The sequence below is a fragment of the Emys orbicularis genome, chromosome 9 (assembly GCF_028017835.1).
Source record: "Emys orbicularis isolate rEmyOrb1 chromosome 9, rEmyOrb1.hap1, whole genome shotgun sequence".
NCBI classification, from domain to species: domain Eukaryota; kingdom Metazoa; phylum Chordata; order Testudines; family Emydidae; genus Emys; species Emys orbicularis.
In genome coordinates, this window is record NC_088691.1 from 81,447,564 (window position 1) to 81,473,988 (window position 26,425).

General features: G+C 41.8%; 1 protein-coding gene across 1 annotated transcript in view; it reads left to right on the forward strand.

Annotated features, from left to right (window-relative positions):
• Positions 1–26,425, forward strand: part of ARHGEF26 (Rho guanine nucleotide exchange factor 26) — a 117,978-nt gene that overhangs the window by 79,935 nt on the left and 11,618 nt on the right. The window contains exon 11 of the mRNA XM_065410870.1: positions 9,683–9,892. Within this exon, the coding sequence (XP_065266942.1) occupies positions 9,683–9,892 (210 nt within the window). The remainder of the gene's footprint in view (positions 1–9,682; positions 9,893–26,425) is intronic.

Here is a 26,425-nt window from a genome sequence, read left to right on the forward strand (position 1 = left end):
CACACTCATCCCCATTCCATCTACTAACATGATTGCTAATGAAATGGTTCACATTGACATTAAAGTCCAGTAATGACCCTTCAAATTTAAACATCCTAGGGGGCAGAGGAATTCACACCCTTTGTCTCTTGAGTCATTATTTCAGGCTTTTTGTATCAGGTAGACAGCACTTTATTGGCTGTACTTGGGTCACATCTTGAAGGTTTTCTTCACAACTGTGAGAGCAAGCAGTTTTTTTTTTTTTTTTTAAATTAAAGATTCAATTCTACAGAAACCAAATATTTTATGTGGTTTCACATAAATACCTCAAGCAGGCTAAATCTACCTATAAAAAGGTTTACATGTGACACCTGAGATATAGACAGTGCTGCTTTAAAATAAAGGTACCTCAATAGAAATCTATATATTTTTGCTAGGTAACATTAATCTTTCTTTTATGTGTTCCTCCCAGGTTGAACTTCAGGGCCATCCCCTCTCCCCTTGCTACAATTGTGTGTATAAAACATATCCATTCTGAACTTGACCCGAGGCACTGTTACGGAATTGCTAGGTTTAGATAACTATTCATATGTTGCCATTTATCACAGTGTTTCTATAACCTACATTTTCCCAACCAGTCAGAGAGCTCAGAAAATGAACTGTCTGCAGGAGCATCCCTATAACTTCTCACTGAAGCCTGGAAGTGTACGCTCTAGCAGCATTCTGCTAAGGATAGAACAGAGCTCCCTCTTGAATCTACCTGGATCAGGTAGCTCCTATGAACACAGTCCAGGGGTCAAGAAGGTCTGGTTAGGGATTCCAGCTTTCAATATGGAGTGGCTGCATTTGAGCTGGCATGCTATAGTCCTCCCTTTCTACTCGGGAAGTAGTGAGTTCATGCCATGTTTAACTATAGTTGAAGCAGACGTTCTTTATTCACCCATTCAAAAAAGACCCCTCAAACGGCAATATTGAAGATTATTAAAAAGGTTTCTCTCAAACTGCAAGGAGACCTCTATTTTAGTGAGGATATAGAGTTATTAAATGTTTTCAGCTCACTTTCTGTAATCCCCTAAAGATACCACTAAAATCATGTCTGTTTAATGGCTGCATGGCTTGTCAACTCCTGAGATGATCTTAGCAATGGAATGCAGCTGGACTTCATAAATTGGAAACCACCCAAAGGTTAAATAATACTTTGGAATGTTACCTGTTCACAGCTGCTTGCAAAACTGGGTTTGTGCACCAGATGCCAAAAAAAGGAAAAATCTCAGTTTCCTAATTAAAGAGGCAAGTAGATACCTCAACATAAACAAAAGGAAGCAACTTTTGTAATGAAATACTAAAGATTTCAGTGTGGAACTTGCAGGTATTCTTAATGGTAATAAGCTAAAATAACGGATTCATTTGTACTTACATTTTATTGGTTTAAAAAGACCCATTTGAAAGATTGAAGGAATAATTTGGGTTTATTTACTATACATTTTCTAGCTTTTTTTACTTGTGTATTTGTAGCCGTGTTGGTCTCAGGATACCGGAGAGGCCAGGAGAATGAAGTAATGTCTTTTATTCCAGTGGTTTTCAAACTGTGGGTACCCAGTACTGGGTCACGGAATGTAAAGCACTGAGTCGCGGCGGCTCTGGTCAGCACCATAGTTGTTGGGGCATTTAGTTCAGGAAAGTTCTTTCCTGAACCCCCACTTCTGACCTTCAAATAACCCCTTCCCCCCCACAATCTCTCCAAGCTCATCATCAGAAGCAAGCTCCCTGCAGACCAGGACACACCAACTCTCAAAGCAGCATCAGACCCTGCCAGAACAGCAGATGCAAAACCTGCAGATACATCTCCACTGCAACAAGGATCAACAGCCCACACAACACACCTTTCAAGATCCGTGGATCCCACACATGCCTATCCCAACATGTAGTGTACCTTATCCAGTGCACTCAATGCCACAACAACAACTACTTTTACCTTAGAACTATCAGGATTGTCAAGTCTTTCCCCCCCCACCATGATTTTACTGGAGACTTCTGGGAGGTCTCGGGACATATTTATTGCCTAGGCACCACAGAAAAAAAATTAGTGGGTGCTTAGCACCCACCAGCAGCCAGCTCCCTTCCCCCCACCCCCAACGCCTCCTGTCCACCGGCGGCTCCACCAATCAACTCCTCCCTTTCCCTCCCAGTGCTTCCCATCCTCAGTGATCAGCTGTTCCATGGTGTGCTGGAGGCGCTGCTGGGAGAGGGGGAGGAGCGGGCACACTTTGGGGAGGGGGCAGAAATGGGTGGGAAGAAGTGGGTTGAGAGAAGGGGTGGGCCTGAGGTGGGGTGGGGTGGGGGCTTGGGGCTTCTTGGTGGATTATAATGGGGTCTTGCAAAAACTAATAATTTAACTGCCTGCCTGTTGAAAAGTGGAAGCTGCTCGTAACTCTTCAACTGCATGTCACTAAAAAAAAATTACATTTACTGAAATCTTCCAATATTGGGGAAAATATTATTCCATCTAGGGGATTAAAATGAGTTCTTCAAATCTTAAGGAGGTCCAGTTTAGCAACACAATAGTTCTGGCTTCTTTGTCTCATATATCCATGAAAGTATGCTTCTGCAATCTTATATGAGCTTGCTTGCTGTGGGAAATCCTATATTGTTGCTGAGTTGGTGCCTAGGAAACTAACTTGCAAATTACAATCTAACTGAAAATTGGTCTTTGTTTTTTAAAAAAATCATAAAAATTGCTTGCTATAGTGTAGTTTTTGAAGTTTTACATATCTGCATATTTTGTCAATCTGTGTCAGCATTTTGAGATTTGTGATGAATATGAGGGGGGGGGGGGGGTTAAGAGGTGGAATCATATTAATTATTTAGTGCCCAATATGACAATCCCAATAGAATGCAGGTGTGCTTATCTCTGTCTTTCTTTTCAATACACACTGCTTCATCAGGAAATTAACTTTGTGGGTGTGTGGGGACTGAAGACTCGTGTTAATTTTAGTGCAAAAACTGAAATTTCATTCTGTCTAGCAATTGCAGCTGTTTCTCACTCCTTGCGGACAAAACAGATGTGGGGTCTGACTGATCTGGTTTACACTGGTGTAAGTGAGAAGGAATTCCTTTATGCTAGTGTAAAACTATCGAGATCAAGAATCTGGCTTGAATTGAAAATATTAAATTCTGTATTTCCTTATAGAGACAGCCAGCAGTAAGATATAATGGAAATGTTGGTTTAAGCAGCTATACTTTATATAATAGTGTACAAATATAGAATACTATTAAAATAGGGAGGTCCAGCCCTCCAGTAGAGTGTAAATATCTCAAAGTAATTTAACTTCCCTCCCCACAAAAAGAAACTATATTTTTGCAAGAGAGGAAATAAATCTTTTGAGATGAGGGCATATGCTTCATTGATTGTATACTCTGTTCTTAATACCATGAGACTTAATATTAAAAATTAAAACTCTTTGATTTCCTACAGTCCTGTAAAATAACATACGTTAGTGACATTTTTACCTGTACAGTAGACAGACCAAACAAAATCTGCTTGCACCATTACTGTTATATTTCTAATTCATAAATGCTTACCATATTCATATTTTCAAAATAAAGTAGAAGGAAGAGAGTAGCACATTAGAATGATGGTTCAGATCAGGGATTCTCAAACTTCATTGCACCATGAACCACTTTTGACAACAAAAATTACTACACGACCCAGGACGGGGGTCCAAAGCTGAAGCCCAAGGGCTTCAACCCCAGGCGGCGGGGCCTGTAACTTGAGCCCCACTGCCCAGGGCTGAAGCCGAAGCCTGAGCCCTTCCTCCACCCAGGGCTTGAAGCCCTTGGGCTTCGGCCCCGAGCAGTGGGACTCAGGCTACGGCTTCAGCCCCAAGCCCCAGCAAGTCTAACACCAGCCATGGCAACCCCATTAAAATGGGGTTGAGACCTACTTTGGGGTCCCGACCCACAGTTTGAGAACTGCTGGTTCAGATTATAGATCTGGCTAGTTACAACAAATGAAGGTGCTGCAGCTCCGAGTCTCACATATTTCTACAAGTTAAAGCCCATGCCAAGTGATGGAATCTGTCCAAAACAATTATTCATAAGAAAACACATGGAGTGCTATATAAGGCCCTTATCCTTGCAAGAACATACTCCCTGGGTTGGCATTTCTTTGGCTTATAGTATTCCATGGACACAGAGATAAGCCAGAACCAGGTTGATGCCTTTGTTGGCTTGCCTACCTCTATTATATAGTACTGCTTACTTTGATTTGTACAGTGGTAATGTATGATTTAGGGCACGGTGTCCTGCCACTGCTTAGAGGAACCTTATCTAGAAGATATCAGTTTTTTTATTTAATTATATTAAAATAATTGGCATAGTCCTACAACAAAACACTCACTTAATTCACTGAGACTTTGTTTGGACAGGGAATAAGTATTTTTAAACATTTTGAGTTTGCAGTGAGATTTTGTGCAGTTTGACACCTTCTGAACCTTTCCAGTGTCTAAATTGGATGTTTTGGTTGAATTCAAAAAGCAGAAAGAAGGAAAGCAGAGCTGTTAGTCAATGACATATTACAAGTGGCTTTCCAGAAGTTGAAATGAATCTTAAACTACCTCTCTGCAATTTTTATGCTGCTGAGCAGAGAAGTTACTTAATAATAATAATAATAATTAATAATCAGAAAGGGGGGGGGGAAATCTCTAGTTGTGTAGTGAAGAAGCATATGCCATATGTTCTGGTTTGACTGGGTGCTGATTTTATCTTGCATGGTTATACAATAATGATTGATAGTGTGCAATGTAAAATCTTATAGCTTGGGGCTGTACTTTGTCTGTTTTGTGTGATTTACTGCTTAGAGAAGAAAGCTTGACAGAACTACTTGGAAATAAGCAGATCAACATTACTGTCTTCTCAAAAAGATGAACATAGATATTAGATAATCCGAAATGGGATGTTGATTGAGTTGCTGCTTAATCTTTTTAGTGCTAAATAGTTATGTGACTTTTGTCAGGGCTTGTATTCAGTATTTTCAGGCAATGAATGACTTCGGTCTGCCATCTTCTATTGGACAGTGCACATGCTTGTGAATTGATGTATATCTGCCAACATGAGTAGGGGCAAAACACACTATTCGGCGGTACCAGGACATAATGCAAACAGACCTTTGTTCAATCCCTAAATCTCTTAGAAATTTGCTCTCACAAAGTTATAAAATCAGTGTTTGGAGTTCAGAGAGTGGTGTATATTTCCACCTATTATCCTGAGTCAGTTTGTTTTACAGACTTCAGCTATTAACAGAAGTGGATAGTGGTATCTCTCTACTGCAGACAATAAGGAAAGATCTACAAAATAGACTGTACCTCAGTGGAGCCGTGCAACTCATATTGTACCCTATAGGCCATAAGTGAAGTCATGACTTGACTAAGCTGTAGTGTGGATTTTGATTTACTGGAGAGAGAGAGAGAGAGAGAGACACACACACAGTCTCTGAAAGAGTGATGGTTCAGTTGGATTATCTGTTTAAGGAGAGTTGAATAAAGCAAACATTCTGAAATTAAACAGAACAGTTACTGTGAAACCTAGAATTATTATTGTCTTCTATTCATATCTCATTGCTAGATGGTTAGTATCTAATTGGTTCACATATTGGTGACTGGTTAATTCGTGGATTAGTAATCCATACCAGCATAGTTAGTATAACCAGGGCCGCCGAGATCGGGTTCGGGCCCCGGTGAAAAATTTTTTTCGGGCCCCCCAGCACGGGCGGACCGGCTAAACAAGGCCGACGAGAGGTGCGGGGAAGCTGGGCCCCGGTAAGGCGATGAGGGGGGGGGAAGCCGGGCCCCGGTAATTTGTACCGGCTTTTCCCCCCCCGTCAGCCCTGAGTATAACTATCAATACTACTGGTTTGAACTAAAAGGAGAATTTCTTACTGCACAATCAGAAACAATTGAGAAATATATTGACCATGGGATCATTTTTTTTCTGTGCTGCTGTACAGAAGATTACCAGATTTCTTTGTTTCATCAAGCCCTTGGGGGACAATAAATCTGAAAAATGACCCGGCCTGGTTTTAGTAGTGGGGGCCTTGTCACAGTTTACAATCCAGAGTAGGCTTACTGAAACTGATAGCGCTAGGTAATTATCAGCTGCCTTTTAAAAGTAACTCATCTTGATGAACAGCTGGTGAATTTACAATCATTTGTAAGACAATTGTGGGAAATACCCACACGCTATCCAATGCAAGGCAAAAAGGCTTTCAATTTGTGTTTTTTCTAGCTGAGCAATTCCGTTTCCAAAGTAAGTGGTGCAAATTCTTTCAAATGCTCCTTGGATCATGTTTTGGTAGCTGAACGCAGGTAAACAATTTAAAGAACTGGAAGTGTAATTAAGATGAACTTCTCCTTGAAAGGCTTTTCTAGCATTTCTTTACACTAATTGGACATGAATGAGTAAGTTGGCTAAAACAAACCCACTTGGATTCACAGTGTGGAGTGCTTAGGCATGTTTCTGAAGATGGCTGGAGACTCCACAGTTCAGGCACCTGTTGTCAGATAAATGTTAATGGATGGGAGCCCGGGAAGGGTTGAAGTAACTGTTTACTGACAGCGCACAGAAACATCAAGTAACAATATGACCTGACCTGGCATTCTCTTACACAAGAGCTGAAGACACGGCAAAGAGAGATTCTTGATTAGCTAGAGTAGTTCAGATTTAGGAAGATGAATGACTAAGTTGTTTAGGGAGAAGGAGTGTAAGTTTTTAAAAGTCTTGGTGCTTGGGTAACAGATTTTTTAAAATTGTATTTCTTCATGGCATCCATTTTTTCCCATTTTAGTAACCCTAAACAAAAGTAATTCAGAAATTATATAAAGTCCTATTGCATGTCCATATAATCCTGGAATATCATTCAGAGTGTACTTCAGATGCTAACGGTGCTTCATTTTATTTTCTTCCTTGGTTTGTAATGAACAGCTTGCGTGTGTGTGCGCGCACGCACATGCTCCACCACCCACTACTATATGGAATACCGCATCTTCTCATGTGTGTTTTCCCCTCTACACCTCCCCCCACCACCACTGTCTGAACTAGTGCAACCTATCCTTACCTGACTGAAAAGAGGTCCTGAGTTCTTCTATTTCCAAATGTCTATTGCCCAATGTGTGTGGTTAGCAGACAGCTGTGGTGTATTTATTTGTAGGCAGCCATAGCTTATTAGTTCTTTTGCCCAGAATCCTCTGATTATTTTTGTCAGGAATGTGCTTAGCGGTGTAAAGAGTGTTTGTCAGTTAACAGCTTTTTTCAGAGCCTGCAGGGAGGTACACACATTATATTGTTTAAGTATCACTTAAAAAAAACCAAAACAAACAAACAAGAAAAGTGGTATCTTAAAATACATATATTTATAGAATTCAGATGACACATCCTTGCCCACCTTCTTCCCCAAAGCCACCTCATAATAAGCATTGTAAGGTAAAGTGGAGCTTTTGAGCTCTACCTCTTGTCAGTGTGTCTTTGAATACTTTTAGTGCAGTTATCGAGCACACACACTGGTCTTGTTTTTTGTATTCACTAGAATAAATAGTATGTTTTTATTTATCTCATATTGGAAAAAGAGATCATGTGTCTAAAAGATATACGTTACTATACTATATTTCAGCAAGGCCAGTACAAGGTGAGAAGAATAGGTGACAGCAGTCATAAACCATTTGCTTGAAGCCATAATGGCGTTATAGCCATATAGCAAGTTTTGAAACATTGTAAAAATAGATTGTGGTCCAGCTCCTGTACATGCTGTGACAAGATGGCCAATGTTAGTATGGTGGGTCCTGCGCTTTTCTTGGCAGGGCTAGGATGCTACCCCTTGCCCCTGCTCTTGGGGCACCAAGGGCCCCGCTAGTGGCCCAGGGAGGTGGTAGGGGAGGGGTCTGGGTTTGCTCCTCACTCTGAGCCCCAGCCCCTCTCAACCCCTGTGGTTCTTACCCTCTTCCCCCTTGGGTGGGTACTTTCGATCCTTAACACTGGGGGCGGGAGTCTCCCTTCCCTGCTGGGGCAGGGTATCCCTTCAGTTCTCTGATCTTTCAGGTCTCACAACACATCTCCAAGCTCCAGTCCTCTCTCCTTCTGCCTGAAGCAGGGGGTTTTATTAGGTTCCTGACAGGGCCTTAATTGATTGCAGGTGCTCCAATTAACCTGTAGCCACTCTCCCTAGTCTCCAGGGAACCCCACCTTAATTAGCCTTGGGCTTATATATTTCCCCTCTAACAGTGCTCCCAGGCCCTCCTGTATCACAATGCAGATTAACAAGAAGCTTAACAAGACAGCATTATTTCCGCCATCTCCTTTTTAAATACAGGTTTATTTATATTGCACAATCTATTATAAATGTAGGAGTTCGTACTTTTGGAAACTGGAAACTGGAAGTGGGGAAAGTATATTCTGTTTAATGGGTTCAGTGGCATTTCTCTATTTGTTTTTGTAATGTGATAACTTTTGAATGCTGCATCTGATCAAGTCCAAAATTTCAGGGAATGTCCTAGGAATCATTGAGCAGAACCCTATTTTAGTGAAAATATGAAGAAGAAGAGAAAAACAACCCAAATGAGAATAATGAGGGGCACATAGTGCCCTGGGCATCTGGTTAGCACACACAGAGCTTCAGCCACCTTTGTAATTGTCTGTAGATCAAAGATGGCAACAATTAACATCTTCCAGCATAACACCCTCCAGCTCAGCTTAGTTTTACTCAGCCTCCTAATACACTTAAAAAAAAATTGACACACTGAATGACTTCTCTCTAAGCCAGAAAGGGGGGGAGAGAGAAAACGATGGGGGAAGAAGGGAATGGGGATCTCAGAGAGCCCCGGCATGGTTGGGGGAGAATGGAGGATGCAGCCATGGGAGAAATGGGGGGTGAACACAGAAACAAAAGCTCTGGCAGTGGGAGAGAATGGAGAGCCCTGCTGCCTGGGGTGCATACTGAGTGGGGACTGGGGGTGGCATACAGAACCCCTGGTGGTGGAACAATGGGGGACCCTGGTGTGGCGGGAAAGAGGGCTATGAAGGGGCACCCAGAGATCTGCAATGGGGGGAAGCGTCAGGGACAATTGTATGGGCGATGGGGGGGGACAGAGAGCCCCGGTGAGGGGGAAGGGGAGGTGCACAGGGTCCTTGGCATGAGGGTGGAGGTTGCAAGGAGTCCCTGAAATAGAAGTAGATGGTAGGGTGGCATACAGAGAGCTTGGGGAGGGGGGTATGCAAAGAGCCCCTGGTGTGTGTAGTGTGCTCAGCCTACAGAAGCAACAAAGTGTGCAACTTCTAGTCAAGCATATTCTAAAACAAAGAGTTGCTTTTGGATGTCAGGTATTGCTTAGGAGTTACAGAAAATAAACCAGAAGATATTATTCTCCATTTGCTATGGAGTAAGTTAAGCTTACATCACCCACGGAGTGTCAAAGCCATGTAAACTGTGCTGCTCACTGAATGAAATGCCTTAAAGCGCAAAGTTTAATTTCTTTTGCAGCTTTGACAAGCAGATGCTTTGTAAATTTTTTGGGGGGGAAATGTTGCTGAAGGGCTGAAAGTGTCAGAATAATTATGTGCCGTGGAAAAGCCTGGGAAATGGGTGCTACTCCTGAATTTGCTTCTGGACATGTTTACTCTGAGCAAAAGTGTTAGGATTTTTTCCCTTGTTTTGCAGCGAGGAGAGCTACAATGTCACAGATTATTCCTTGAGGGACCAGCTGTTGGTTGAACAATGTGACAGTGAGGAGTTGAATTCCTCACCCGTAAAGAACAGTTCCACTATGCTGTACTCTCGGCAGAGCTCTACAAGTCACCTCTTCAGATTAACTGTCCTTAGCAACCACGCAGGAGAGAAGGTGGAGATGCTACTGGGGACTGAGACTCAGTAAGTAGATAACTAAAAACTTCTCCAACTCTCCTTCCCTCTCCTCCCATTTGAGGCATTTTTCTTTTAGCTAGGGTGCTGAAGCATAGAGTCCTTTCATTCTACTCTGTTGTTTGTTCAGCAAGTCTAAAAAACATAGCAGAGTCCCCATACAGCATCTTGATAACAGGCCTCAACTGTAGTGGTCAAAGTAACAAAACAAAATGGAACTGCTGCCAAACCCAGATATCTCAGGACATTGTAAGCCATTACACCTCCTGCACTGGACAATAGGGCTGGGCCAGAAGCTGTTTTCCCACCCTGTGACAAATTTTGTGATTTCAAAAAATTTCCCATTCTACATTGAGGTTTTTTTGTGGGGGAAAAAAAAAACAGAGACTGAAAGAGACCCACACCAGAATAGCCAATACTCTGAATCAGGCAGAGCAGGAACTTGAACCTGCTTTTCCCACATCCTAGCTGAGTGCCCTAACCACTGGGCTATCAACTATTATAGGATGCAGCTGTTGCTTTCTGACTCTGATGAAACTGACCCTTTCCCACCAAAAATTTTGGTTTCAGTGAAACAGCATTTTCAATTCCAGACCCACTCTACTAGACAATGTACTGGTCAAATATAATAACTTAACTTGTTCATCTTACAGTAGAAGTAAGCTGCATATTATTGACTCATAAGATTTTAAAAGTATGTACAGTATGTGATTTGCTTATGGTTTTTAAGTGTTGGATTCACTATTTATTATAATTTTATAATGGGTTGGAGTAAAATGGCATAGAAACAAAGAATACGCAAAATTCTACCCATAACAGTTAAGGGAGCTGTTATAGTGACACTTGAATTTGCCTCCTGGGGAAATTTGTATATTTCTCTCATATGTATCAAATGAATTCCACTCCAGGTTCTGTACAGGTAGTTTTTTTTTTATCTTTTTCCAATCAGAATATCTGTTCTTTGAACTGATTAAGCTCACATAATTACGTCTCACTAGTCAGATCAGTAACTTGACTGGAGCCATGGTAAACTAAAAACTAGAACAAGACAAAGAAATTATATAGATGCTCCTGTGCTCTGAATGTGTGTGCAAATTTACTAATTATATAATGTCAACCCATCTCAAGATAGAGCCCATATTTAAAGAGCAATACGAATGTTAGCCTGGGATATTACGTGACATCTGTACATTACAAAAATCTGTGGAGTGCATTAGAGACAATTTCTGCACCAGCATAAGAGAACTTTGTTGCAAATTTCTCCATACTTGAGATAATGGTAATATGTAGCTATCTGCAGTTTTGCACTAGCATAATTAATTGCAGGCTGTTAGGTTCTGTGGAGATCTATGACTAGAGTATAGGATAGGAGTACTTGTGGCACCTTAGAGACTAACAAATTTATTAGAGCATAAGCTTTCGTGGGCTACAGCCCACTTCTTCGGATGCATATAGAGTGAAACATATATTGAGGAGATATATATACACACATACAGAGAGCATGAACAGGTGGGAGTTGTCTTACCAACTCTGAGAGGCCAATTAAGTAAGAGAAAAAAAACTTTTGAAGTGATAATCAAGGTAGCTCAGTACAGACAGTTTGATAAGAAGTGTGAGAATACTTACAAGGGGAGATAGATTCAATGTTTGTAATGGCTCAGCCATTCCCAGTCCTTATTCAATCCTGAGTTGATTGTGTCTAGTTTGCATATCAATTCCAGCTCAGCAGTCTCTCGTTGGAGTCTGTTTTTGAAGTTTTTCTGTTGTAAGATAGCCACCCGCAGGTCTGTCATTGAATGACCAGACAGGTTAAAGTTTGATATGCAAACTAGACACAATCAACTCAGGATTGAATAAGGACTGGGAATGGCTGAGCCATTACAAACATTGAATCTATCTCCCCTTGTAAGTATTCTCACACTTCTTATCAAACTGTCTGTACTGAGCTATCTTGATTATCACTTCAAAAGTTTTTTTCTCTTACTTAATTGGCCTCTCAGAGTTGGTAAGACAACTCCCACCTGTTCATGCTCTCTATATGTGTGTATATATATCTCCTCAATATATGTTTCACTCTATATGCATCCGAAGAAGTGGGCTGTAGCCCACGAAAGCTTATGCTCTAATACATTTGTTAGTCTCTAAGGTGCCACAAGTACTCCTGTTCTTTTTGCGGATACAGACTAACGTGGCTGCTACTCTGAAACCTAGAGTATAGGATGACTACTTTCGGTGGTATGGTTTACCAGCTGGAAAGGTGTGTCATTAGGGCTGTATGCCTCTGGTATGCATATGTTTGAAGGGTTTGGTAACTGGGAAGAGGGAACTGACTTATGGCAGGACCTTTCTTTGGACAATGCGCACTCCTTTCCATTGCCCTCTTTCCTTCTTCTTCGCCACAGACTTTTTCCCCAGCGTCTACACACAAACCAGCTGCAGCCTTCAATATACTCTAAGCCCAGCTGACTCTCTGCTCAATATCAGTGGATCATTCTGATAGCCAAATTCCCTCTAAATTGCACCAAATCTTTCTAATCCAGAAGAGTGTCCCAGCTCTCAACACCCCAGTGTGCTGTTATACACACTCGGTTCAATTGGCCAACTATTGGGTACTGCACTGAAGGAAGGCAACTGCTGTTCTGTACTTGCAGCTCAGGAGACTATATATGAAAATCTGGCTGTGGGTATATCCCCTGGGCCTCAATGTACTCTGTGGTGCACTGGATCCAAATTCTATGGCAAGCACTCTTCAGTTCCACAGGAAAGTTAATTGAGCTTAATGTGTTGATTTCCCCCCCCCCCCCCATCATACGTTGTTGAGTCCTCTTTGGAAGTGCAATAACATCTATGGAACCCCTGTAAAAGAGGGAGAGTTATTCCCAATAAGGCTAGATGCCTAGGGTCCCTGTGGAGACAGTATCCACATGTGTAAGCTGGTTAAAGCTCTCTGAGAGCAGGCTTCTTGCCATTTTCACTTCAAATGAGGGAGCAGGGTCTTGGGAGTGAAGCCACAGGGGGGCCCTTTATCATAGTGTGCCAAGGGCCCTAGATTGCCTTAATCAGCCTTGCATGCTTCACAGCTGGTCCCTGTCTCCACTCTCCCTGCAGCCCTGTTCAGATCTCCCAGTCACATGTTTCGCATTTCTGGTGGGAGTGAGCTCTGCTCAGCACCCACAGCTCAGCCCAAGACTGTCACCTGCACCAGAGCGCACTCTTTTAAAAATAGGCAAGGGCAGTTCTGACAAGCCAGGAGAATTGTCCTGCTTTCTGTCTCCTTCTGTGGGCCACAGGGCAGGAGAATGTGCAACTTATGCACTTCCCCTTGTGGTGAGAGCAGCACAGAAAGAGGAAGCTGCAGACAGATCCCAGCAGGGCAGAAAGAACAAAATGTCAGGTGCCTGGCTGCATCCAAAGGATAGATTTCATGGCCAGAACATGGAATTCTGCAGGTGTTAAATTCAGTGAACAAGGAATTGTAGAGTGTGTAAGGCTCTGTGTATATAAGTCACTGCATCTGGCTGCTTTACCAAAGCAGAATCTTTCAGAATGGTCATCGAAGGCTCAGGTGAAATATCACTTACAAAAAGTTTTCATGAGAGTTCAAAGGGAGAAGTATTTTCCTTATTTTCAGTCCTGCAACTTTCAACATCAACCTTACCCAGATAATTTCCCACTGACTGCAGCCTTATGTCCTTTTAAATGGTGCCAAAATGTATATTAACTAAATCTGGCTAGGTGATGGTGGCCATTGTACATGCAAACAATTTTATGCAGGGCGTTTGGCCTCTTAAAACTAATTTTTACTGCCTCTTCCTCAATATCACAATCCCGATTTACCTGATCTTATCAGTCTTTGAACAGTTGCCATTTCTCCAGCTGAGCACATCGATGAGACTTGCTCAAGAGCGATTGAGGACAGAGTGGTTTGTTACTCCTGCTCTTAGGGGAGGGCTAAGGTTTGAACATTAAGGGAAAACGCTAATGAGGGGTAATAGCGCTATGTCTTCCTCTGGATAAATGCAACACCTCACTGTCTCTTCTTTCAGAAGCATGAAAGAGTCAAATAAATATTGAAACAAAAAATACCACTATGTTTTAAACCATGGGTCATGCATTCTTCTAGTGATGACAGCCCAGCAGTTAAGTATAGGAGGTTACTTTATGTCAAACTCATTGTTCAAAAGTTATAAGTGATTTTTGCCAAACCTCTCTGGCCACAAAACAGGATCTAACAGTGAAATTAATTTTAAACTAGCATACCTCAAACCCACCACACTGTTGCTGATGTAGACTGTGGTGAGTTGGCCTCTGTCAGTCAGTGAATTTAGCAAATAAAAAAAGACGTACATATCTTAGCAGTAAAGTCATTCTGAGGATACAAATGTTGGCTGTTAGATGAAATATTTATCTAAAGCAGGGGCTCTCAAACTGGGGGTTGTGACCCCTCAGAGGGTTGTGAGGTTATTACGTGGGGGTCACGAGCTCTCAGCCTCCACCTCCAAGCCCCCGCTTTGCCTCCAGCATTTATAAAAGTGTTAAATATAAACAAATGTTTTTAATTTATAAGGGGGGTCACACTGAGAGGCTTACTGTGTGAAAGGGGTCACCAATACAAAAGTTTGAGAACCACTGATCTAAGGGCTTGTCTACATGAACATTTTTTGCCACAAGCTGAGGTGTGAATCTACTCTGCACTAGCCTGCCATGCACTAACTGTCCACGTGGACCCTACAAATGTGCACTAACAATTTGTTAGTGTGCTTTGATCAACCCCACTTTGCAGTGGGAGAAAATTAAAGTAAGCTCCACGTAGAAAGTTAGTATGAGGCAAGCTAGTATGGGGTAGAGTTGCACCCCAGCCTGCTGTGAACTAAATGTATACAAGCCTTTAGGTAAAATCTAGGCACAATCTGAATGTTGTTCATGAATGATGTTTTGTCACAGGTCTTCAGGTTTTCCTGGACAGTTTAAAAACAGAAGGTGGATGAATATGAAATAGAATTAAATTAGAGAAAAGGGGATATTAAAAAGAGGAAAAAATAAAATATGGAGATGGATGGAGTGAGTGAGGTGAAAGGGAGAAGAAGATAAGTGTCAAATGACACACAAATGGGGAATTTAGTGTATTCAATAAAGGAGCATAAATAAAATTATACTTCATTGGCAGACATCAATCTCCATGCTTTGGGGAAAGATATGTGATGGATATTTTGTGCACTTATGTTAATATGGATATTACTGCCCATTCTGGATTAAAAATTGGGTTGGAGATGAAAGCAGAATTCACTAGAATTTATGCACAGCCTTCTGGCTAATGGGGGCAGGGCCTACCAGCCATCAAATCCCTGTTTTATTTTCAGATTTATCCCTTGAAAAATGGTTATGTGTTGGCAGCTATATAGATGGAGCTGGGCTCCATTTATCCTGCAGCAAAGAAGGGCAGTGGTTGCTCATAAATCATTCCCCTACTATAAGAAATGAGACTGTTACGTTTGAGTTAGAGGAGACCCAAAGAACCATCTTGCTGGCCTTCTCCAAAATCCTTAGTGTGGCCATAGATTCATGGAGGCACCATGGTCCACAGGATAGAACCCAAGACTGGCAGTCACGAGACCTGAGTTTTGTTTTTTGCTCTGCTTCTGACTTTGTAATGTGATCTTGGGTCAGTTGCCCCTTTGTGTCAGAGTTTACCATCTGTGAAGTGCAGATAACCCTTTCCCACCTTGGTAAGACACTTTGAGATGTGTCTACTTTTAGGTGGGTGAAAACCGCCATATAATGGCGAGGTGGTAATGGTGGTGTTTAATTATCGCAGTGGATGAGTGAGTTACGTTATGGACTTCAGGGGCACAGTCCAAGGTGCTAAACCCAGCTGATAGGAGTCAGTTTTCATAGTGAGATGTGGGTGAATCACACCACTTAAAACAATTTTCTTATATGTTCTGTAAAACATACCTATGTATATGAAAAAATTTTTTGCATTGTCATTCCACTCCTGTTTGCTATAGGTTAATCTACTATCATTAACTCATTTTTATAGAGAAAGACTCTTTTAAAAATCGTACATCCAAAGTAGGCAGCATTTGTCTTATATAGTCCTGTCATGAAAGGATTGAGTAATTATATATCCCTGCATTTTATGACTAAGCCATACAGCATACTCATTTCACTGAGTCTGTGTAAACAAACTCCTCTTTGTGGATGTTTATTCACTAGTTATACTTCAGTTTCGTGAACAGCCTTAATAATGCATGTGATCGTATTTGTTGTGTTGATTCTGAAATATGTTAGAGGTGTGCTAAGTCCTTGAAGCCAAGCCTGAGCCCCCCAATAGTTCATGTAGGTGTTCTGATGTCTCACATGAGGAGGTGTTTCAGGAAGGAGCTGTGTTAGTTCACGAGCCATAAACTCAGAATAAATAGAGCTTTTTTAACAGCCTGTAGTTCATGGATATAGTTTTTAAGAGAATAAATATATGACAAATAATAGTAATTTTTTGTAGCTGATTTCCAGCCCAGACTAAAACTTTACCTAGTGCTGGGAAAACACATTCAGTCCTAAGAGTCAGGGATGCAGAGGTGGATTAGGGGTTTGTGGGGCTTTGGGCCAGAGCAAGTGGAGGCCCCTCCCCACCCCCACTCCTGCCGGGGAAATGGGATTGGGACGTGGGGCAGGAATGCTGGGTGGCAAGCCCCGCTCCCTGACCACATGCCCTGGCAGGAGTGCCAGGTGGAGCAGGGCAAGCCCCCGTGCTCCGATCCCGATCCCCGGCAGGAGGGGGGTGCCCCAGTTGGCATGGGCCCCGTTGGCCCAGTGGCTAACCCGCCACTGCAGGGATGTACCACCATCAGTGATGCAGTGGTTACTTGCTCTTAACTCCTCCTTCATTGGTCTTGTGTGCTAGGGGGACAAGGGAGTGAATGAGGTAGAATCCTGGGTACTGAAAAAACTGGAGCATCTGTTGTGAGGTACCACAGTGTTTGTATGAGATCTTGGTGCCAAGAAATCGGAATGGCTGTGCCATGAAGATTATCAACTCCCCAGTCACTGAAACAATGGCATAGCTCTAGTGATGAAGACAGGTACTCAATACCGTTACTAGCAGAAGTTACTTCAGACTCTGATGCAGTAAGAGAGCAGGAATAGAGTTAGAAGAGAAGGAAAAAATGCCATAATCAAAACTTATTTGCATATCAAACTAGTATGTTCTGAAATAGACCCTGGTCACAAATGGAGCATTCTGATTTGATGTCAGTAATTTTATACCCATGTCAAGAGCCCCCACTGAATAGTTAAATATGACTTTGCAGTCTGTATTCTATAAGCAGCAAAAAAATATGCCAGGCAGTACGTCTTGTGGTGGAGTGAAGGGTGAGGTACGATATAGGTATGTCTTGCCGGCAGCTGGGAGTGAGCCAGTCCAGGTAGACAGACTCGTGCTAGCAGGCTCAAGTTAGCACACTAATAATAGCCATGTGGATGTTGCAGTTGGGGCTGGAGCTAGCATGAGTCTGTCTACCCTAGCTGGGAAGCTTGCTCCCAATCCCAGTGTAGACATAGCCTGTTTGTCTTGGGTGGTTTAAGGAGTGCGATGGGAAGCCGAGGTGTGCAGTAACTCCAGGAATACACTGGTTATCGTGCCTCAAGGCCTAAAACCATTGCCTGAGATGATCGAACAGTTTGGCAGCAGCTGTGCTTGCTTCTAATTTGGAGAAGAATCACTGGGGGGGAGGGGGGGCTTATGCAGGTCTTTGTATTGTGCTTTTCCTGCCAGGAGACTCTGAGGGATTGACTAGAAGTGTTTCTCAACCTTTTTGATACTAGGGACAGGCTTGCTGCTTTCCTAAACTGTGTCAGGGAGATCTCAGGGACCAGCTCTTGAGAAACACTGGAGTAGGGCATTTATAAATGGAAAACTCATCTGGTATTTCCCAGACACAAGGGAATTTCCAGTCAGAGGGCCAGATCCTTAGCTTATGTAAGTCAATGTAACTCCATTGAAACCTATAGAGCCATGCCGATTTACACAACTGAGGATTTGAACCATAATGTTTGAGTACTTACAGAATCCATCCAGCAATCCATTGCAAACTGCAAATATTTATTTGTCTTAATTTATTGGCTAATTACTTGTGACTTCTTCAGTAAGAAATGTAAACAGATGCTTTTCAACATACAATACAATAGGGAAAATCCAGATTTTCTGTTTTTGTTCAGATTGTGTTCACAGGGGAGAGAAATTTCAAAGTTCATATATACTCAGTTGTCATATCCATCTATCTGTCTGCAGTATCTGCCCTGGCCACTTGTGGTCGTTAAAAATATCCTAGCACTTTTTGCAGCAGTAAGTGTATTAACCCTGGTCAAATTCCACCTTGAGTAATTTTTCTACTTAAAATCACCTTTCATTGGAATATATTCTATTCTCACTTCCTGTCCTTGGCATTATCTACTATTGATGATTGCTGTTAAGTGATTGCTCTCTTTCACAAATGCTTTGTTTCACCTGTGTCACTGTAATACAGTGGTAGGCAAAGTCATTTGTATATGTATCTAGTAAAGTTTTCAACCCAGTTTGGGGTGCTCATAGTTTAAAGTTGATACTTAAATATAAAATGACTATCAAGCTTTGTTATCTTGTGAATGTTTTATTTATTTTTTGTTATGACACAACAAAATTGATTAAAATTGTAAATGTAAAAGCACTTCATGTAGTTTTACATGCATTTTGGAAAGTTACAATTAAAACAATTCCTCCCAGTTATTAGCTGTACATATTGCAGGTTGCAGTACAGGGCACAAATGTGCCTGGATTAGAGGCCTGATCCAAAGCCCATTGAAGTCAAAGGCAGTCTAGGTCTACTCTCTCCAAGAGGAATATGCAAGCCAAAAACCCACCTGAACAACCCTTTTGTGTGTATTCATCAAGATGAAACACGAATGCTTGCAGCTGACGTTGACAACAGAAATTGCAACACAATATATTCTTCAAAGTAGACAAGTGAATCTGAGCTATTTTTCAACTGGGATAAGTCTGCTGAATGCTAAGAATTATTAGTTGTTTGCAGTGTTGTGGCCATGTTGGTCCCAGGATACAGGGCCGGCTTTAGGACCTACGGGGCCCGATTCCGCGGTCCGGGTCTTCGGCGGCACTTCGGCGGCCAGGGGTCCGCTCTGTGTCTTCCGCGGCACTGAAGGACACCCAGCCGCTGAAATGCCGCTGAAGACCCTGGAGTGGACACACACACACCCCCTGCCGCCGAAATGCCGCCGGAGCGGACTGCCGTCGGGTGAGCCTAAGATGCGGAGCCCTCTATCCCGCGGGGCCCAATTCCGGGGAATCGGGAGAATCGGCCTAAAGACGGCCCTGCCAGGATATGACAGAGACCAGGTAGGTGAGGGAATATCTTTTATTGAATCAACTTCTGTTGGTGAACGACACAAGTCTTCAAGCTCCACACACAGCACTGAAGAAGAGCTCTGTTGAGCTCGAAGGCTTGTCTTTTTCACCAGCAGAAGTTGGTCCAATAAAAAATATTACCTCATCCACCTTGTGTGTCTCAAGGATTATCAGCATGCTTGATCAACATGCAGTAAATTATTTAGATTTAATTTTGTGATTTGTCTAGGAAGAAAAGGTGATTTCCCCCCTCCCCCAGTAGTAATTGAAAATCCTTATAGAACGTTTCCTCTAACAACAAAGGGAGGCATGGTGAATGCAATCAGTAATAAGCCATCCAAGTAACCAATCCTTGAGACAATTTGATGAACACATTTTTTCTTTAACTTTTCTGCCTCCTTTCCTGCCTGTTGTTAATGATTTAATCAACATCAGGAAGTAAATTGACAGTCTTTTTATTAGGATACTTTCTTATATCAATGAGAAAATTCAAAGCAAAAATCTGTGGGGGAAGGTTGCAGGGAAGGACACAATCATATTAATTGCCATTCACCCATACTGGTTTATCTTCACACAATTTGAGGAAAAAGCCATATAATCAGTCTAATTTGGTGTGACGTTATGAGTGTAATATAATATCTCATTGAAAGATGACAGGGCCAGAAAGAGTTAATTAACTCACAGACTGACCTGACCCATGGCCAAACTTTAGACACTGGTTAGGAAGATATGTAAATGAATAGAGCTTTGAAATGCAAGTCTGCATTGTTAGAGGTAGAAGGGTAGATGTTTGCTCAGGTCTTGTGATGTAAGCAAACAAGGCTTGTCTATTACTATAGCTTTGATTCAAAGATCAAAAAAGGAATATTACATTTAGGAAGACACTTGAGTGAGATAGTATTATTGTCTATACGTCTCCTGTATCTGAACTGTTTAATGGATAAATTACCCTGTGCTAATTGCCAGGATGTTTGGGAGAAGGAGAGTTAAGCCTATTGTTTTCTCAGGCCAAAAGGCTGCTGGAAATGTATAAAAACCCTGGGACACAATCCTCCTTCATCTCAGATCTGCTTTGGGTTTCAAGAGGGGGAAACCTTAAGCCATAAGAATTGAGATCCCCAGTCACTGACTGGAGTCACCCTGAATATGGACATTGGACTATAACCTATGAACTATATCTAAAAGGACTTTTGGCAACTACAAGCTCATCTCTGCTATGTATCTGAACCTCAAGAATTGAATTCAAGTCTGTATGTATGTTGATCTTTTAACCAACACTCACTTTCTTTTTTCTTTTTTAAATAAATTTTAGCTTAGTTAATAAGAATTGGCTATAAGCGTGTATTTGGGGTAAGATCTAAGTTATAATTGGACCTGGGTGTGTGGCTGATCCTTTGGGATTGGAAGAACCTTTTCTTTTATATGATGAGATAAGATTTTCAGTAATCATCATCATATCTGACGTGTGTGTCTGGACGAAGGCCTGAGGCTGGGTACTTTAAGGGAACTGTGTTGTTTGGACTTCTGAGTAACCAGTGAGGTACTATAGAAGCTGTTGTGTGCTGGCTTGGTAAACTAAGGGTACGTCTATACTTACCTCCGGGTCCGGCGGTAAGCAATCGATCTTCTAGGATCGATTTATCGCGTCTTGTCTAGACGCGATAAATCGATCCCGGATCGATCCCGGAAGTGCTCGCCGTCGACGCCGGTACTCCTGCTCCGCGAGAGGAGTACGCGGAGTCGACGGGGGAGCCTGCCTGCCGCATCTGGACCTGCGGTAAGTTCGAACTAAGGTACTTTGACTTCAGCTACGTTATTAACGTAGCTGAAGTTGCGTATCTTAGTTCGAAGTGGGGGGTTAGTGTGGACCAGGCCTAAGTATTGGAATATCCACCAGCGTTTGGGGTTTTGTCTGCCCCGTTTTGTTTGCAGTTCACCCTAATTGAGTGACCTCAGCTGGCTCCCACGGGCAGCATCGTCACATTTGGGAACTGTATTGCAGATACTAAAAGAAGTAGTTGTGAGTTATAATTTGCAGCTACTGACTGTTACGTTTAAAGGATTAATTAGATTGATAGGACTAATGTGTTTTAAGAAGAGGCAGAGCAAATGATTATCAACTTTTGCTATGCTGATTATTTACTTGTTTCTATGTACTGTGTTTCTAAGTGGTGTGCACTGTTGAATCTTCCCATCCCTGCTATATTTCCCCATTTATGTTCTTTGTTATAATTTTTATTTGATTTAGACCTTATAAAGGCATCAAAATTACAAGGATATTTGCCTTTAAGCCATTAGGTTTATATCCCGCAGGGCTGGCTCTACCATGTAGACAAAGCAAGGAGACATCTGGAGCACTAAAACAGTTGACTGTTTACATTGGCAGCAGAACACAATTATTAGGGATGTTCCCAAAGCATGTCTTCTCCAAAGTACAGGACAGAGAGAAATACATATACAAGTCTTATGTTGCGGGGAAGGGCTATAGCCCCATACTCCGTTCTACCACTTATGGCTTATGGCTTATTGCATGCTAGGAACATAGGCATTTTCCAATGTCCAGTTGTGCCAAAAATGTAGATTGAGTGTTCTAATCAAAAATATAAAACCTTGATTTGTTTCACTGTCTCTTTAAATTGAAGAATTAGCCTAGTGGCACTGGGTATTTTTAACAATTTGATTTTGTGCAGATTTAAAAAAGAAAAAGGGTTGTATGCTAATACTTCTACACAAGGCCAGTTCATGGCTTTTCACAGCTCATGCAGTAATAATTTGGATAACCAAAGCTCTTTCAATCATGAAAGAAGAAGAAAACAAGTAAGCACTGTAGGGAGGGGATTTAGGTCAGAAAAATTAGGTCTAAAAGTGTCTGAGAATGAGGAGGAAGTGTAGGGTTCACTGTGTATCCCACCAAGCCAGGCCTCTACTCCTGTCACTGCACTTTCACCCGCCTGTGCACGTATTGATAGTGGGAAGAAGTGACTTCTTTTGTGAAGTCTCTTGTTCCTTGAAAGATGGCCTTAACAATTCAGTCAGAGCTGCAACTTAAATCTCCATTTGGGAGGGTGTCCCCCCCCCCAAAAAATGTAAGTCATTTTGGCCATTTTCATAGCACATTAAATACAATTTTGAGTTTAAATGCACGAAAATGCTACCAAAAATTTTAAGTATTATGTCAGTACCATGGTCTAATTGTTTTAGATATTCTAAAGGAAACTAATAAAAGAGCTGGGGTATTGCATTACAGAAAGTGACTGTAATTGTAGCTGTGTCGGTCACAGGATATTAGAGAGACAAGGTGGTGAGGTAATTAGCTCACCTACCTGGTCTCTTTCTGAAGTGACCAAAGCACATGACCAGACACTAAGTTTTATTGCTTTTTGTTTGTTTTTCAAACTGAGAGGTAATGTGGACTACTCTGAGTCCCATCCACTTGACAACACTGGTTTAAGTGTTGGCACTGAGGACTGGGACTCCAGAGACCTGGATTCTATTCCTGGCTTGCTGACTTAACATCTTCTTGCTTAAGTTTACCCATCTGAAGAACTGGTATGATATTTCCTGCCTTGTGCAGCTTAATATTTGTAAAGTGCTTTTACGTTCTCTGATGAAGGATAGCATAAAGTGGTGGTGGCTATAATTCCTAGCATATGTCCAGAGAATAAGAGCATATAGTATACTGGAAGGGTAAATAATATGCATTTATTTGAAAGCATGAATGTCTATTCATCCAAATAGGTTGGAGCACTAATAGCTCCAGTCTCTGAGATAACCAATTCATGTTTTAAAATCTCTAAGGAAATAATTTTTCAAAGGCAAATTAAATGTCAAGGGCCACATTTTCATACTCTCCCTAACTGCATTCATAAATACTGCAGGCACACCTGTTTGTGAAATTTCATATTTGCCTATGCATGTTGGGTAATCAAGCAACCAAAAATGAGCAGAAAAGCAGGAAACATTTCTGGTTTTATAAAGGTTGCAATTAAAGGCCCCCTTTCAAAATGAGTCCCGAAATTGTAAATAACACTGACCACAGTGACATAAACAATTCCTCTGCATCCTTAATTCCTTCTGAACCTTTTCCCTCATTGGTGTAGTAGAATATCAGTCTTGACTGTTGGTTAATATTTTAGCATCTTAGCATTTTATAAAATTAGGTCTAGATACAGACTATAGTACAATCCGGAGCTGTGGCAAATCACAGTCCTAATTTAAGATGTAACAGATTAGGAATAACAAAAAAATGATAGGATGTAATTCTTGTTCTCTTGTGACTGATTTGTAGAGTATTATTTACCACAACGCTTGGAAGATACGGAAGTAGGATACAGCATTCTGTTAAACAGTAGTTGCTGTGTTGGAAGAACTTTGCATAGCCATGGGGAAGCAGTGATAGAGGTGGTCCTTGTTCTATTGGAGCTGTTTCAGGGAGTGTTCTGCTTTAGACAACAGCAACAAGTAGTGTCTTGTTCTCTCTGGTACAAATCCCTGTGAGAGGCCATCTCTGAGATGCCATTAGCATCCAAGCTGCCCTCCACAAAAGTGAAAGATTTTATCTGTCTCAGTGGACAGTAAAGATGGGAGGGAACACATTAAAACATTAACCACACAATGCTCTGGGCATATTTGTGCTCGGAAAGTTTTACTCTTTTAGATTTGCTTTCAAAGTTTAGAATAACCCTGAAAGAAGCTATAGATCATTAATGATTCTTTAAAGACCTCATTACTGTAATCAGAGGATGAGTCAAACTTGTTCTGGAATGACATGCTTCGTGGCAAAAAATGTGTGCTTTTTTTAGTTGTTGGGGGGGGGGATAAAACTTTACTATTTTACTAATTTGTGTTCTTGACAATTACAGAATTACTTTTTGTTATATGGAACTAGTAAAAAACAAAAATACCAATCCCACGAAGTTTGGTGAGAGGAAGAATCCAGACAGGAATTTGATAGCAGTCTACACTCTCTTTTAAGACTGGATGCTAAAAGTGGAGAAAGCAAAGAAGGAAAATATCTGCACTAAGCAGGCCAAACTGAATGGGTTAGAGATGCTTATAGGTGTAGAGAGCGCTGCATTTCTAAATGGAATGCATTGTTGTTAATTCGAGGATGCACTTAATTTCTTAGCCACAGTTTGATTATGTCTGGCCATTTTGCTTGGGACTTCAGCCCTGCAGGAGGGTCTGCCAGGGCTCAGGGCTTCAGCCCGGTTCCTGCTGAATCCCCAAGACCCCCCCCTCCCTGCTGGGCAGAAGCCCCTCCCCCACCACCTCACTGCAAGGCAGAGGTTCCGAGCTCCTCCCCCCCAGTCTGGTAGGTGGAGAATTGGGGGAGGCTGGGGGTTCTGCAAGCTGCACTTTAAAAGAGCCACATGTGGCTCACGAACCACGGTTTGGCTACTCCTGGTATAGGAGATGGGAGAAATCACCAGGTGAGGGATACGGGTACCAGCTAGTTGTACCAGACACTTTGAAAAAGGAGGTTCTGAGATTGTCATGATCTTAAAACTGCTGGATATTTTGAGGGTGCAAAAAACCTTAGTCAAGGGAAGGGAGAATTGGTATTGGGTAAAATGTGGGCAGGATGTAGAAATTGGTGCAAGAAATGTGATGCTTGCATTGCAAAAAAAGGGGTCCCCTAAAACTGGGAGAGCCCCTTTACAGCAATATTTTGTGGGGGCATCAGTAGAACACATTGCCACTGTTGTTCTTGGGCCCTTGTCTGAGAGAGAGGCCGGCAATCAATACTTGCTGGTAGCTATGGCTGCTTCACAAAATAGCCCGAGGCTTATCCAATAAGAAATCAAGAGGCTGTGACAATAGCAGGGGTCCTAGTGAATGAATTCATCACCAGATTTGGGATCCCAGGTGAGTTATACACAGATCAAGGGAGAAATTTTGAATCCAAGTGTTTCAGCAGGCTTGTGAGAGTCTAGGCATCCACAAAACTTGCACCTGCGCAGCGCACCCATATCTGATGTGATGGTGGAAAGGTTCAGTAGGACTATGGGAGTTAAACTGGCTACATTGGAAGAACTGCACCAAATGGCCTGGGGCCAGCATACTCCATGTCTTGTGAGGGTTTAGGACACAGTTAGGTCCCAGGACTAAACCCAAAATTATCCATAAGGACCACTTGAGAAGATATCAGGGGGACAGAATTTGAGCTTGGCTGCCCCCTGAATCTGAGAATGTAGCTGGGAAAGTTGTTAGAGGTGGATTCCCCATTCTAACAAAATGATCTGGGCCTGCCATAGCCAGCAAATTTCCTGGAAACAATAGGCATTTTTCAGCTGCTTATTAAAAGAAATCTAGGGAGAGAAATTTGGGTGCACATAACATTTTTGGGGATTAGTAATGTAAAAACATCTTGACAGAAAAACTCTGTACATATGCAAATAGTTAACCTTGTATCATTTTTAATATGTTAAATTACTCCTTTTCATTCTGTTTGGGATTGGTTGTTGGGTATCATCATTTTAGGCCACATTGGGACTGTGGGTGAAGCTGAGGTGGTGGGGCAGCTGCTGTTATGAGCTGGATGAAACCTTGTTATGGGTTGAGTTAAAACCCCATTGAGATTGGTAGGTGTGAACTTACCTTTCAATTAAGACAGCTCTAAGCATAAGCCTTCACCTAAAACAAAAATAGTGTGTGAACTAACCAGGAGCTTTTGCTGAGTATTATTTTGGGTGAGGGTCTGAGTGTAGGAAAGCAAAAGAGACAGAAATATATAGAGAGAGCGCCTGAAAACAGGGCCCTGTAAGAAAGCTGAAAAGAGTGTGCTTGGTGCTGTGAGAGAAAGAAGCTGTTTCCTGCTATTTGATTCCTTCTGTGTTCAGAGAGACAGAGCTTTGCACATTCTTTGTAAATAAACAAAACTGCATCAAAGGCATAGCTGACTATCACCAATTTCTCCTCCCAACTGGAACATCCAGAGGGCCCCAAACTGTGACTAGCCACTTGGGTCAAAAAAGGGAAACAATATCTATAAAGAGCCATTTGTCAAAAAATCTTAATGTGCTTTTTAATGTGCATTATTAAAGTTAATCTCTTACACATTCTTCTTGGGATAACTGTAAAGCTCCTGCCACAGACTACAATTATTTAAATTAAATTGTCACTTAGAATTAGAAAAAACA